Genomic DNA, 16,179 nt, shown 5'->3' on the forward strand with positions numbered 1-16,179 from the left:
AGACTTTAACTAATAAACTGTACTAATTGGCCCAACCAAAAATTCTAGAAAAAAATATGTAGATGGACATATGAGTCTAGTTTCAGGTAAAAATTACGAAACTGATTTTCGAGCTTTGAAACTCAAGATATGATTTTTAAGGCGACAGTGACACAGTAACCAACTTGTCTGGAAATTTCTAAATGGACTGTGAAATTAACTAAGTTAAGTTTGTGTGCACCTCGTGTTCGATTCTGGTAACGGACTTGGGTACGGGGTGTTACAGGAGAGGGTGACGAATTTTTGCGGTTGGACCTGCGGAAGATGACGCTCCCTTCCTCTTATTTAAGGCTGGTACGGTGGTTTTCTTTCCTTCTGATGACATTAAAAGTCTGTAATATAAAGAATAATAATAATAGGTAAACATATTCTAAGAGTAAGTAAAAGGCATGAATTTGAACTAACTATTTTATCCAAGACTACTAATATGAGGCAAACTCAACCACAATAACAATGAGAATGAGAATAGAAATGTAATTGGTGTAAAGTTTTCCTAGTCTCAATTTAACACAAATTGTATGGTAACTATCCTAAGAATGCAAATTAAATGACAGACTTGGCATGGTAATAGCATGAAAATAAGCATAGTAATGTCATGGATATGAGGTGTGCCTAATAACTTGATTTTATTCGAAATGTATAATAACTAACCTAAGAATGCAAACTAAATGATAAAGTAATGAGAAAAATGAAAAATAGTTCAAAAGTAATGGGGATTATTATAATAATAAGCATTAGTAATAAGTAAAATAGAAGTGAAAGGAGTAAGCAAACGCTAAGGGAGAAAGATTGAACTTTAATAATGAATTTAGAGCCAGCGCACGGGCGTGGCAAGGGGGCCATGTGGAGTTGCAGATGCTAGGGTTAGGGTTTTTGAATCTGGAAGAAAGTGAATAGTGTAAGGTATTTATAGATTTTGGGCCACACGGCCAGCGAACACGCCCGTGTTCCCCAATTTCATCCAGTGTGATTCGCGAATTTCAAATTTGGGCGTGTCTGACATTTAGTGCGCGCCCGCGTTCCTCGGGCGCGTGGGTTTACATGACCGTGTCGTACGACCGTGTCTAGCTTCATTCGCTTCTCCCACGCCCGTGTGTGCAATCCCCATGCCCGTGTCAATTTAACAGGATTGACCACGGGTGTTAGACATGGGTGTGTCACACGCCCGTGTTGTTTTAACAGGTTTATCCATGGTTCTTCCAGATGGGCGTGTCGCACGCCAGTGTTGTTTTGGCAGGCTTGACCACGGCCATGTCGTACGATTGTGGTGTTTTATCGTAGCCCATGTTGGGAAAAGCTTTTGCCCTATTTTCACACGACCTTAAGCACAGCCGTGTGCTTGGCCGTGCCTCTGTAGAAACACCTGTATTCAAGATTTCTATTAGTAAGTTAGGTGTTAAATACCAAAATTTAAAGAAATTACTATTGTTAGTGCTCGGGTTGCCTCCCTAGAAGAGTTTATTTATAGTCTAAGCTCAACTTACCTCTCCGTTGAATAATCATGGTGGTTTGAGGAGTTTATTCTCCTCATTCCTGCTATCAATCTCATCAAAATAAGGTTTTAACTGGTGTTGTTTACCTTAAAAGTGCCGAACTTGGGATGACTCACCTCCACCATACCGAATGGAAAAATACTGAGTATCGTAAGAGGGATTTCCTCATTCAGTGTGGTAGTGATAATGTGGGGATCTGTAGCATCTAATAAGACCTTATCACAACCTTAAGTTGATTTGGAGAGGTATCGGGCTTGTTTTGGCGTAGTTTCGGTTTGTCGGGTGTTCTTGGTTTGTGCGTCCGCCATTCATCGAGTTGCTTGATTTGTAATCTTCGATCTTCATGAACAGGTTCTCTACTATTTCTTGAGAACGACTCGTGTGCTTCTTTCAGACTCATTTTTTGCTAGGTAGGTGGCACCATATTGCTAGTTTTAGTGGAATGGTTTAGATGATCACCTTTAATTCTTGATGTGTTGCCAGAATTACGAGCTTGAAGAGTGATTGTTTTGTCTCCCACCCGGAGTGTGAGTTCACCTATGCCAACATCAATGATGGTTTTAGCAGTTGTTAAAAAGGGCCTTCCTAGAATTAAGGGAGTGTTGCTGTCCTCTTCTATGTCTAGAACAAAGTCAACGGGAAATATAAATTTATCAATTTTAACTAGCACATCTTCAAAAATACCTCTAGGGAATCTTATAGTTTTATCTTCTAATTGAATGCTCATCCTAGTCTGTTTGGGTTTCCCGAGACCTAGTTGCTTAAACATTTTGTAAGGCATGACGTTGATACTAGCCCCTAGATCAGCCAGTGCATAATTAACATCTAAACTACCAATTAAGCAAGGTATCGTAAAACTCCCTAGGTCTTTTAGTTTGTTGGGTAGTTTATTTTGGAGAATGGCCGAGCAAACTGGGTTCAACTCCACATGTGACGCCTCATCCAACTTTCCCTTATTTACGAAAAGCTTTTTTAAAAATTTCATTGCATTCGGCATTTGCGACAGAGCTTCAATAAACGGTAAGTTAATATGTAATTTTTTCAAAAGTTTAAGGAATTTACCAAATTGTTCGTCTGAGCGGTCTTTCTTTGCCACGTTAGGGTATGGGACACAAGGTTTATATTCTTCATTCACCATTTTGTTATGACTTACCTCACTTTTACCTTTGCTCACCACAGTTTCTTGCATCAATTCTGGCTTAGGCGAAATGAATCCTTCCTTATCTTGAGTACTAATTGCATTGAGATGTTCCCTTGGGTTAGGTTCAGTATTACTTGGTAAGCTACCTTGTGGTCGTTCGAAGATTAGTTTGGATAGCTGGCCTATCTGAGTTTCGAGTCCTTGGATCGGTACTTGTTGATTTTTAAGTGTTGCCTTGGTATTTTGGAAACAGGTTTCTGACATCGAGATGAATTTAGAGAGCATCTCCTCAATGTTCGGTTTCTTCTCTTGTTGATAAGGTGGTTGTTGAAGACCCTGAGGATTTTGTGGCTTTTGATTCCCTTGACCACCCCAAGAGAAATTTGGGTGGTTCCTCCAACCTGCATTATAAGTATTACTGTATGGGTTATTTTGAGATCTAAAGTTATTGTTACCCATAAAGTTGACTTGTTCCTCTTCGGTTGTAGGATTGAAGGACTGATATTCTGTATGCATACCTCCTCCACTTGAGTCACACCTCATTACTAGATGTACCTGCATAAAACCAAGTAAACCATCAATCTTTTTATTGAGAAGTTCTACCTAATTTGACAGTGTAGTAACTGAGTCGATGTTATAAACGCCTGCTGTTTTTGTTGGCTTAGTCCTCATGACTTGCCACTGATAGTTATTCAGTGACATTTCTTCAATAAATTCATAAGCCTCTTCAGGTGTTTTGTTGTTGATGGTTCCTCCAGCAGTTGCGTCAATCATCTGTCTTGTCGAGGGATTCACACCATTGTAGAACATTTGAACTTCCATCCATAAAGGTAACCCATGGTGAGGGCACCTTCGCAATAGATCCTTGTATCTCTCCCATGCATCGTAAAGTGTTTCTAAGTCCATCTACACAAAATAAGAGATATAATTATGTAACTTAGCCGTTTTAGCCAGCGAAAAATATTTTAGTAAAAAATTTTCGGTCATTTATTCCCAAGAAGTGATAGACCCTCGTGGTAACGAGTCCAACAACTGTTTAGCTTTGTTTCTCAGTGAAAAAGGCAATAACTGAAGGCGAATGGCATCATCAAAAACACCATTAATTTTAAATGTATCGCATAGTTCTAAGAAGTTGGCTAAATAAGCATTGGGATCCTCATCCTGCAAACAATCAAACTAAACAAATTGCTGTATCATTTGAATAGTGTTAGGTTTTAATTCAAAAGTTTTTACAGCTACAGGAGGTCTAACTATGCTAAATTCAGTTCCTGTTAAAGAAGGTTTAGCATAATCATACATAGTACGTGGAGCATGATTTTGATTAGCCGCAATTGCAGGAGGTAGCTGATTGCCTTGCTTTTCAGCCATCTCTTTGATTGAGGGTTGAGTATCGCCTTCTTGGTCATTCTCTGTGTATCTTAACCTGCGTCTTATTAATTTCTGCGAATTGTACGATCGATTTCTTCGTCAAAAAGTAACGGTCCCGACGGGTTTCTTCTAGTCATAAACTATAAAAACCTGCCAAGAGAAAGAAAAAGTAAATTAATTAGTAATAATAATAATTAAATTAAATTAAATTGCAAGAAAAATAAATGGCTAAAGTAATAAAAATTGAGCGTTCCTAATATTTCATCGTGATTTCGTGATAGGTTTTAAATATTTATAATTACTCGTTCTTGAACTAACTATTATCGCAATGTAGGCAAGTGTACCTATCGAACAGTAGTATAGTTTTAGCAAGACCAGATTGTCAAACCCAAAGGAACTAAAAGTACTAGTATTGACTGTCTTTTTATTATCTAGCCTAAGAATAAAGAGGTTTTTGTTTTAACGAACTAATTATCTAAACTAAGAACACACAGAGAAAAGAATTAGGGAATTGCTTTTGGGAAGAATCGATTGACTTAAGATAATACCTAAAGAAAAATCCACTTAGACTTTGCTTGTTATTCTGGCTCCGAATTGGACAATTTATTCATTCAACTTGTTCCGTAGAGATCCCTAAGTTATGTTATTATCCCTATTCAAGACTAATAACATCTAACCCCTAGATTGAATAACCTAGACTTTTCTCTAATTAACACTCTAGGGTTGCATTAACTCGATCTATGGATCCCCTTATTAGGTCTCACCCTAATCCGGCAAAATCTTGTCACCCTATTTCTAGGTGCGCAATCAACTCCGCTTAATTATGACAAATGTACTCTTAGACAGGGTCTATTCCTCCTCTGAATAAGAGCATGTCTTGAATCAGTATCCTGGGATATCAAAACAAGAATTAATAACACATAATTAAGAACAAGTTAAATATTTATCATACGATTCAGAAAATAATAACAAGATTCGTCTTAGGTTTCATTCCCCTTAGGTATTTAGGGGTTTTAGTTCATAACTAAATAAGAAAACATCTTAGAAGAATAAAGAATACAAAACATAAAGAAAACCCAAAACTCCTGAAGGGAAATTGAGGAGAGATCTTCAGTTTTGATGATGAATCTGGCTTCTGGGATGGATCAATCGGCTTTCTTAGAGTAATTCCTTACCCCCTCTTCTCCATCTCCCTTTTCTTCCTCCTTTAGGGTGTATTTATAGGTTTTGGAATGCCTAAAAGCCCTCAAAATTAGCCGTTTCTTAATTGGACTCAACTTGGACTCGATAGGGACATCCTCGTGTGACACACCCGTGTGCTCTTACTTCAGGCTGTGTTCGAGCCTGCAAAATTGACGCGACTGTGTGGTCTGTCCATGTTAATCGTGCTTCGATTATGCCAAATTGGCACGGCCGTGTGGGCTGCCCTTGTGAGGAAGTCCAGGCTGTGTTCAGTTCGTACTTTGGCCCATTTTCTTTATTTTTGGCCCGTTTCTCGTTCCTTTCACTCTTCTATGCTCTCCTAAGTATAAAACATGAAATTAAAGCATTAGTAGCATCAAATTCACCAATTCTAATGAGAAATCATCCATAAAATGCATTAAACATGGGGTCAAAATATGTATAATTTACGGTTTATCACTAAGCTTACCCTTCACCCAAACTTCAATATTTTCTTCCACGGTGATACTTTAAGAAAGACATAATCTCCCACAGCGTACTCGATCTCTTTTCGCTTTTGGTACGCATAAGACTTCTGTCTATCAGACGCTTGTTTCAACCGGTCTCGGATTAGTTTTACTTTGTCCTCTGTATCAGAAATTAATTCTGGCCCCAGAATCCGTCGCTCCCCCAACTCAGTCCAACAAGTAGGAGTACGACATCTACGACCGTATAACGCCTCATACGGTGCCATCTGAATGCTAGACTGGTAGTTGTTGCTATACGCAAATTTTGCCAATGATAAATAATCCTCCCAACTGCCCCTGAAATCAATTACACAACCTCTCAACATGTCTTCCAATATCTGAATCACCCTTTCAGACTGCCCATCCGTCTGAGGGTGAAACGCCGTACTGTAATCCAGTCTTGTACCCAAAGGCTCATGTAGCTTCTTTCATAACTAGGATGTGAAACTAGGATCTTTGTCTAATATGATAAAAACTGGCACTCCATGCAGTCTTACAATCTCAGCTACATACAACTTAGCTAATTTCTGTAGTGAACAGTCAGTGTGAACTGGTATAAAATGAGCAGACTTAGTTAACCGATCCACAATCACCCAAATTGAATCTTTTTTAGTAGGCGTCAAGGGTAGCCCACTCACAAAATCCATGGTTACCCTCTCCCACTTCCAAAGCGGAATTTTAACTTGCTGCAACAATCCGGAAGGTAGTTGATGCTCAGCCTTAACTTGCTGGCAAGTCAGGCACTTACTCATATACTCCGTAACTTCACGTTTCAACCCTGGCCACCAATACAACTCACGAAGGTCTCGATATAATTTGTTTTCACCTAGATGCATCGCATATAGACTGTTATGCGCTTCGCGCAAAATAGACTGCCTCAGATCATGATCTCTCGGCATATAAACTCTACCTCGAAAACATAATACCCCCTCACTATTCAACCCAAAATCCACAGTCTCACCTTTCTCAACTTCTCTAAAACAAGGAACCAACAAATCATCTAACAACTGTTTCCCCTTAATTTGATCCGTCCAAGTTGGTCTTACTTGCAGTTCTGCTAATAAACTACCATCATTGCACAGTCTAAGACGAGCAAACATTGCTCTCAAATCAGACACCACCCTACGGCTCAGTGCGTTAGCTACCACATTAGCTTTACCAGAGTGGTATTTAATTGAACAGTCATATTCGGCCTTTCCCAGCAAACACCACTATCAAGCACCTGATGCCAAGAACACCCTCTTAGTGCAAGCTGATAAAGAAGGAAATTAAGAGAAAGACCAACATAGAATAAGCAAGAAAGAGAAGTAGCACAACCACAACACACATACAAATGAACAATAGCAAGGTTTGGCTATTGCTAGGGATTTGGCAAACCAAGAGTAAACTTATCCTAATCCAACAGGGAGAGTTCCGGTTAGCTATGTGAGTATTCGGCTAAGACTCCAAGAAAGAAAAGGCAAAACCAAGAGCAATCAAGAGATGAGTAAAGATCAAGAAGATGTTCGGCTAAACCAAACGAATGGGCGAGGAAGAAGTGGAGTTAAGTGGTCAAAGTGAAGTGTAGCAAGACAAAGTGGGAAGGAGAAGTATTCGGGAAATCAATAATCGGCTAAGGGTGAGAAGAGAGGGAAGATTCGACACAAGGAAAGATAATACCCCGAAATGCACCAAAAGACCAAAATCCGAAAATAGAAGAAGTAGAATTCGGCTCCTACACCAAAACCAAAATGCCGAACTGCCAAAAGAGTTCCCTTAGCCGATTTTGCTCCTACAAGTTGCCTAATTCAGCTACAACACTCCTCCCCACCAACTCCTTCAAAATCTCCCCATATCACTCCCCTTATCCCTCCATAATATTCTCCCAACAACCAAGACCAGTTCAAACTCCCATAAAGCAGAGTCCGAATTCACCACAAACTCTTGCTACCCCCAAGTAGCAAAATAACACCCATTGCCACTCATAGGATTCGAACCCTATCCCTCATTGAAGCCAAAGCACGCCATAAGCCATCAAGCCACGTAGCTTTCTTGCGTTAACAACGCACCACGTTTATTAAATAGCCTAGGTGCCAACGTCCAGGGTTTTTTAAAGAGAGAAAAAAAATAAGAATTTAGCAAGTGGAAAAACCCCTAAACACACCCAAACCATTCATCCACTACACCAAACATGCAAAAAGAGTTAAACCAAACAAACTTACAGACCCTAAAGTTTGGGGCGTTAGATATGCGCAAGCCTGTGTTCTTTTGACAGTCTCGACCACGGGTGGTGGACACGGGCGTGTCACATGCCCGTGTTAATTTGGCAGGCTTTCCCACGACCATGTCGGACAACCGTGGTAACGTATCGAATCCCGTGTTTTGGGAAAAATTTTGCTCTGTTTTCACACAGCCGTATTGAATGGCTATGTCGCTTCCCGTGCTATGAGCATGGCCTAAGGCACACCAGTGTGCCTGGTCCTGTGGATGTAGAAAACCTGTGTTCAAAGACTCAGTTAGTAATTTAGATGTTAAAAACTAAAATTTAAAGAAATCGACACCGTTAGTGCTCGAGTTGCCTCCCGAGAAGCGCTTATTTATAGTCGAAGCTAGACTTACCTCTCTGTTGTGTGGTCATAGTGGTGTGAGGAGTTTATACTTCTCATTCCTGCTATCAATTTTATCAAAATAAGGTTTTAGACGAGTACTATTTACCTTAAACGTGCCAAATTTGGAATGAGTGACCTCGACTGTACCGTATGGGAAAATGTTAAGTACCGTAAAAAGGATTGCTCTATTAGGTTCAGAAGTGGTAATGCGAGGGTTTGCTACATCTAATAGTACTTTGTCTCCAACCTTAAGTTGATTTGGTGAAACATTGAGTCTGTCATGGCGTGGTTTTGGTTTATCGTGTGTTTTCGATTTCTGTGCATGCCATTTATCTAGTTTCTCAATTTGTAGCCTTCGCTCTTTATAGATGAGTCATTTGTTGTTACTTGAACATGACTCATGTATGCTTCTCGAACGTGTTTCCTGAAAAGAATGTTGCACCACATAATTAGTATTAGTAGCATGATTTATACAACCACCCTCGATACTTGATGTGTTAGTCGAACTACGAGCTTGAAGAGTGATTATTTCATCACCTACACGAAGTGTGAGTTCACCTATACCAACATCAATAATAGTTCTAGCAGTTGCTATAAAAGGTCTTCCTAAAATTAAAGGCACGCCATCATCCTCTTCTATGTATAGAATAACAAAATCAATGGGAAGTATAAATTTGGCAATTTTAACAAGTAGATATTCAATAATACCCTTAGGAAATCTGATTGTTTTATCCGCCAATTGAATGCTCAACCTAGTTTGTTTGGGTTTCCCAAGACCTAATTGTTTAAACATTTTATAGGGCAAGACATTAATACTAGCCCCTAAATCAGCCAAAGCATTGTTAATGTGTAGACTACCAATTAAACAAGGAATCGTAAATCTCCCTGGATCTTTCAACGTGTTGGGTAGCTTATTCTATAGAATGGCTGAGCAAACTATGTTCAACTCTTCATGCGGCGCCTCATCCAACTTCCGCTTATTTTCTAAAAGCTCCTTTAAAAATTTAGCTGCATTCGGCATCTGCGAAAGACCTTCAATAAACGGTAAGTTAATATGTAATTTCTTTAATAATTTAAGGAATTTACCAAATTGTTCATCCGTCTGGTATTTCCTTGTCGCACTGGGGTATGGCACACGAGGTTTGTACTTTCTACTTATCGATTTTTACTGATTGTGGTCCACCTCAACTTTACCTTTACTTACCACAATTCCTTGCCTCGATTTTAGTTCAGGTTCAACTAAACCTTCCTTATATCAAACGGTAATCGCATTGAGTTGTTCCCTTGGGTTCGATTTAGTATTACTCGGCAAGTTACCTTGTAGTCATTCAGAAATCAGTTTTGCGAGTTGGCCTATTTAGGTTTCGAGCCCTTGAATTGACACTTGTTGATCTATGCTGTCTCAGTATTTTGAAAATGAGTTTCTGACACCGAGATAAATTTTGTTGGCATCTCCTCAAGGTTCGATTCCTTTTACTGCTGGTAAGGTGGTTGTTGAAAGCCTGGGGGATGTTGTGGCCTTTGATTTCCTTGGCCACCCCACGAGAAGTTGGGATGGTTCCTCCAACCTGCATTATAAGTGTTACTGTATGGGTTATTTTAAGGTCTAGAATTATTATTACCCATTTATTGAACTTGTTCCTCCTCGGTGCTAGGGTTGAAAGATTGATATTCTGTGTGCACTCCTCCTCTATTTGCATCTCACCTCATCACTGGATGTACCTGAGTAGAACCATATAAACCATCAATCTTTTTATTTAAAAGTTCTACCTGGTTAGATAGCATAGTGACTGCGTCGAGGTTGAAAACACCGGCTACTTTTGTTAGCTTTGTTCTCATGACTTGCCGTTGATAGTTATTTAGTGGCATCTCTTCAATAAATTTGTAAGCCTCTTTAGGTGTTTTGTTGTTTAAAGTACCAACGGCGGCTGCGTCGATCAGTTTCCTTGTTGAGCAGTTCACACCGTTGTAAAAAGTCTGAACTTGCAACCATAGAGGTAACCCATGGTGAGGGCACCTTCTCAATAGATCCTTGTATTCTCCTATGCATCATACAGTGTTTCTAGATCCATCTGCACAAAAGAAGAGATATCATTCCTCAACTTAGCCATTTTAGCCGGCAGAAAATATTTAAGTAAGAATTTTTTGGTCATTTGTTCTCAAGTAGTGATTTACCCTCGCGGTAACGAGTTCAACCACTGTTTAGATTTGTTTCTCAATGAAAAGGGAAACAATCGAAGGCAAATGACATTGTCAAAAATGCCATTGATCTTAAAAGTGTTGCAAAAATCTAGAAAACTTGCCAAATGAGTGTTTGGATCCTCGTCTTGCAAAACATCAAACTAAACAAACTATTGTATCATTTGAATTGTGTTAGGTTTCAGTTCAAAATTATTTGCAGCAATAGCAGGTCTAACTATACTCGATTCGGCTCTAGTTAAAGTAGGCTTAGCATAATCATACATAGTACGAGGAGCAGGATTCTGATTTATTGGATCTGCAGCAACCACGGGAGGAAGCTAATTATTCTGATTTTCAGCCATCTCCTCGGTTGTATTATGAATATCTTCCTCTATGTTTCTTAGGTTTCGCCTTATTTCTCTTCGATTTTTGTGAGCTGTGCTTTCAATCTCACTGTCAAAAAGTAATGGTCCTAACGGGTTTCTTCTAGTCATAAACTATAAAAACCTGTCAGAAGAAAACAAAAGAAAATTTAGTAAAATTAACAAAACTAAGATAAAATTTAAATTGCAATAAAATAAATGGCTAAAGTAATAAAAATTAAGCGTTCCTACTATTTTAGTTCCCCGGCAACGGTGCCAAAAACTTGATGTATGTGTGATAAGTTTTATATTTATGATTGATCGTACTTCAAAACTAACTATTATCACGATGAAGGCAAGCACACCTACCAAACAGTAGTATAGTTTATAGCAAGACCGGAATGTCGAACCCACAGGAACTAAAAGTACTAGTATTAACTTTCTTTTTATTATCTAGCCTAAAAATAAAGGGATTTACTTTATCTAAACTAATTAACTAAACTAAGAATGCACAGGAAGAAAATTTGGGAAATACTTTTGGGAAAACTGATTGATTTGGATAATACCCAAGGAAAAATCCACCTAGACTTCACTTGTTACTTAACTCTAAACCAGACGATTTATTCACTTGACTCGATCTGTAGAAATCCCTAAGTTATATTATTATCTCTCTTGAGACTAACAACGTCTACCCTAGGTTTATTAATTGAAATCTCTTTCTAATTAAAACCTCTAGTGTTGCATTAACTCGATCTATGGATTCCCTTATTAGGTTTGACCTTAATCCGACAGATTTATGTCGCCCTATGTCTAGGGGTGCAATCAGCTCTGCTTAATTATGCTAGATCGACTCTTAGACAGGGACATTTTCTCCTCTAACTCAGCACATCAACACTTGAATCAATATCCTGGAATATTAAAAAAAGAATTAAGAACACATAATTAAGAACAAATCAAGTATTTATCATATAATTTAGAAAATAATAACAAGATCCATATTAGGTTTCATTCCTCTTAGGTATTTAGGGGACTTAGTTCATAAGTGTAAAAGGAAACATCTCAGAAGAATAATAATAACAAAACATAAAGAAAACCCAAAAACACCTGAAGGAAATTGAAGGGAGATCTTTCGTCTTGAAGGAGAATCCGGCTTCTAAGATGGATCAATCAGCTTTCTTCGAGTAATTCCTTGCCTCCTACTCCGTGTGTCTCTTAGGTGCCTCCTCGGGTGTTTATATAGACTTTAGAATGCTTCAAGACCCTCAAAAGTGGCCTTTTCTGAGTAGAACTAGACTTGGGCTCGACAGGGACACGCCCGTGTAAGGTAGCTTAGGCATTGTTGCAATCTTTTAAATAGACACGAGCGTGTGAACTACCAGTGTGAGGAAGTCCAAGCCATGTTGATTTCCCACTTTGACCCATTTTCTCCGTTTTCGGCCCGTTTCTCGCTCTTTTTACTCTCTTATGCTCAACTAAGTATAAAACATGAAATTAAAGGATTAAGTGCATCGAATTCCACAAATTTGATGATAATTCATCCAAAAATATGCTAAGCATGGGATAAAAATATGTATAAATTATGACTTATCAGTCAACTGGTTCGAGATGGCCTTGAGAATCCTTGATAAAAAAGCTATGGAAAACTTCATTACCATCATTTGGAACTCCTAGAATAATAGAAATACTTTGACTTTTCGTGGCAAAGAAGAGGATGCGAATACTATCTGGAATAGAGCTTTGACGTTAAGCAACGACTTCAAGATCCATAACTTTAGTGAAAGACCGATGCTCCCTAGTCAACCTATTGGTCGTAAATGGATAAACCCGCCGTGCGGGGTGGTGAAAATAAATGTGGACGCTGCCATTGAAGAGGGGAAAATGGGATTGAGTGTGATTGTCAAGGATAAAGATGGTTTTCTTTTAGGAAGGTATGGCTATGTAAAAGATATGACTTTTAATAGTGAATGGGCCGAAATAATGGCTATTGAGGAAGACGTCAGCTTGGCAAAAAAGTTTGAATTTAAAAAAGGTTCAATTTGAATCTGACAATGCAAATATTGTGAATAAAATTAATAGAAGGGATCAGGATATAATGTTTTTGGGACAACGAGCTAAAGATATTTATAAGAAGCTAAAGTCTTTTGAGAATACAGTCATCACTTGGACGCCTAGATCCAGCAATAAGCTTGTTGATTTTATTAGCATATTTGTATTCAGTAATAATTGTATTTAGAATTTTGATGTGAATTATCCAAAAGAGATTCACGATCTTGTAATTCTAGATGCTATAAATGAAACCTAGGCCTTTAAGGTCTGTTTTGTTTTGTTTAAAAAAAAAGACTCTAAACTTATTGTAATTTTCAAACCCCATACTATCCGGCTTAGTCCTTACTCAAAGTCCTCGATCATCCCCACAAGTCCTGCGAACATATGACAAACCCTTGTAAGTTTAATTTAACTTAGTGATTTCTTTTACTGCACCATAATTTAACCCTATTATACGAGGGTAACAAATGTAAAATAAAATAAACTTAAGTTTAATCCTTTCTTGCTTAAGGTGAGTATTCTACATTAGGGTGGCAAACCCCATTCAAACCTTTGACCTACACAACTCGCCTTGGGAACTTCCTCAAGTCGGACTCTCCTCTAGTCCGCAATCCAAAAACCTCGCCATAGTCGCAAATTCTATCCATACTTCTTGTCTTTCCTTCATTTCATTTTTTCCCTTACACAGGGTGTTCGTTGTCCTCTAGTTGTCTTGGTCGTGTGCCTGTCTACCATCTTATACCTTAATGGTAGCGCTCTCTTATCTTCTTGCCCAAGGATCTTCAAGTCATACCCTCTTTGGTAGACTTCTATGGTTGGACCAATCCTTAGTGGACTCTATCTTTCCATACACTAGTCTTGAAGGAGTTGTTGATGTTTCTATACAGTGTTGACCTTAAGTAGGTCTTGCCCCTTTGGCGAACACATAGTTCATCATTCTAAAGATTATGTAATTCTACCAAATTACTTACTTGTTTCCTTCCTATGAAGTCTTGACAGACATTTTGTCCCTTAGTTAGAACCCTTATCTTGGGTGTACATTCCCCAATATTCCTAGAGGTACACTTTTGACCGCCTCTGGATGAACTAACATCCAGAGTGTGAATACTGCAACTAAAGATATGAAATTAAGGCGGTGCCTGCAAGTATACAGGTCATGTTGTAATATAGTTACAATGAAGTAGGTGAGTACTTCGAGGATCGTACCCAATGAAGGTGAGTACTAAATTAAAGTTAACCTAAATTCAAATAGAATTAATTAGTAAAACAAATAAATTATATTATGACAAATCATAAAGAAGAATTTTTTTTTTCAATTTTATAAATAAGTTTCAAAATTTCATAAATAAAATAGATTTTAGAAAACTAATTTCTAGACTTAATCAAATGTAAACATGGGTGATTAGCTCACTTTGGTAATCATAACCAATTCCTATTTTGGGTTTCTATTCAATCAACTAATCGTTATCCTAGCAGGATCTCTTGATCTTTCACTAAACTAATGAGTCGACAAGAACTACTTATCTTTTGACCTTGTAGTTTAGACCAATTTAGGGTTAAGGTGTTCATGGATAGATCATACAAATTTTAGGTTAATTCCCACTAAAATGGCTTCCTAGGGTTTAAGTTCTTCCTTTCCCAATAGTTTATCCGCTAAGAAAACCCTACATAAAAATTAGTAAAAAAACCTCCACTCGCTAATCCCCCATAAGAATATTAGTTCCTAATGGAAACCATAAACATAATAAACTCAATAAAAAAGATATGCATAAAAAATAAATCAAGATAGAGTTTAGAGAATCTTGTTTGTATTCAAATGTAGTGCAATAATCCCCAAATGTTTGATCACGATTACAAAGAAAGTTTTTTGAAGAACATGAATAGAAAATAACTAAAAATAAACCTAAAGCCTAAAAGAAAAGAAATTTGAAACTAAAATTACAGAGAAAAACTTAGAATATCAAATTTTGTCCTTAAACAAGTGTCTAAAGAGCCTATTTATAGAGTTAGGGTTGGTCTTAGTCCCCAAATCTAAGTTAGTTGATGTTTTTGTGTTAATTTCCATTGTGTGGACTCAAATGCCCCTCGCTCGTAATTTTTCCTATGTAGGGTCGGTGTCAAGACACCCTAGTGCTTGTGTTGCGACACAAAAGGTAGTATGCTTGGTTCAGGTTTGGCTTTAAAGGTATGTCGTGACATCCTATGGTTGTGTCACGACATTAAAGGAAAACTTGAAATTTTTGTATTGTTCTCCCTATGTTGTGGCATTTGAACTTCTCATGTTGCAGCGCAACGACTAGCCTTGAGTTCCTATACCTTTGAATGGTATCCTTGTAACATCCTGAAATAAGGCCTAGTCAGAATAGTTGTTTCAGGACCACAAATTTGACATCAAAATATTTATTTTATGATTATTATGAGGCCTAAAATTTGAGTATATGCATGTATTAAAGCTTCATGAAGAAATTCTAACTATAAGGTGTCTAATTGGAAATTATGGACTAAATTCAATAAACTACAAAACTTGAATTCTATAAGCAGTTTGTATGAAATTGCCTTAGATTATGAATTAGAAGGTCTTGGAGAGCAATTTGCCCAAATTCTAAACTATTGGAAAAAAATGGGCTTGCATGGATGAAATTTTAAAGAAAGGGCATAAGGGCATTTTGGTCATTTGTCATTTTAATGAATTAAAATGGGAAAAATCAAGCCAAAACCAGCCATTTTCTCCTTCATCCAGTCAAAAATTTAGGGTTCTCCATAGCTAGGGTTTCAAGCTTTCCAAGCTCAAAAGTAAGTGCTCCCAAGCCCCGTTTTTCATGCTCTTCGTATTTTTCAAATCCTGATAGCTTGCTCTCTCCATTTCTACCCATATTTCATGTTAGGGTTCATGTTTAAAAATTTACCCATGCATGAGTTGCTTGTATTATGATGGATTATGGAGGGATATGAAAGACAAATGTGTAATAAACATATTTTCCTATTTGATTTTCATGAAAAACCCTTATAGGGACCATTTTGCAAAAGATGTAAATTTATGGTAGAAAAGAGAAAATAATGGATAATGTGGGCTACCATAAGAAGGAAAAATGTTCGGCTAGGCTTGTGTAAGATACAGAGTGCATGTGTTTCATTATACGAGCCTAGGGACTAAATCGTAAAAATGTGAAAGTTTAGGGGCAAAATAGTCATTTGGACTGGGGGTAGATATTAAACTTGAAATGCATAACGTAGTGTATTAATGAGTTAATTTTTTTGATAGAGAACCCGAGG

General features: G+C 37.8%; 1 protein-coding gene and 2 non-coding genes across 3 annotated transcripts; 2 read left to right on the plus strand and 1 right to left on the minus strand.

Moving 5' to 3' along the window:
* The first annotated feature begins 3,505 nt into the window (after window positions 1-3,505).
* On the plus strand, window positions 3,506-3,611 carry LOC128290050 (small nucleolar RNA R71). Its single transcript, XR_008279691.1, has one exon. It is a non-coding gene; the product is annotated as a small nucleolar RNA R71 (small nucleolar RNA).
* Window positions 3,612-5,695: 2,084 nt separating this feature from the next.
* On the minus strand, window positions 5,696-6,829 carry LOC108466135 (uncharacterized). Its single transcript, XM_017766496.1, has 3 exons — window positions 6,383-6,829; window positions 6,077-6,189; window positions 5,696-6,026 (listed from the first exon to the last, which is right to left on the minus strand). The coding sequence occupies exons 1-3, from the start codon at window positions 6,827-6,829 to the stop codon at window positions 5,696-5,698; spliced, it is 891 nt and encodes a 296-aa protein (XP_017621985.1).
* Window positions 6,830-10,316: 3,487 nt separating this feature from the next.
* On the plus strand, window positions 10,317-10,422 carry LOC128290046 (small nucleolar RNA R71). The gene has a single exon (XR_008279687.1). It is a non-coding gene; the product is annotated as a small nucleolar RNA R71 (small nucleolar RNA).
* Window positions 10,423-16,179: the final 5,757 nt, after the last annotated feature.

This window comes from Gossypium arboreum, chromosome 2 (genome assembly GCF_025698485.1).
Source record: "Gossypium arboreum isolate Shixiya-1 chromosome 2, ASM2569848v2, whole genome shotgun sequence".
Taxonomy (NCBI): Eukaryota; Viridiplantae; Streptophyta; class Magnoliopsida; order Malvales; family Malvaceae; genus Gossypium; species Gossypium arboreum.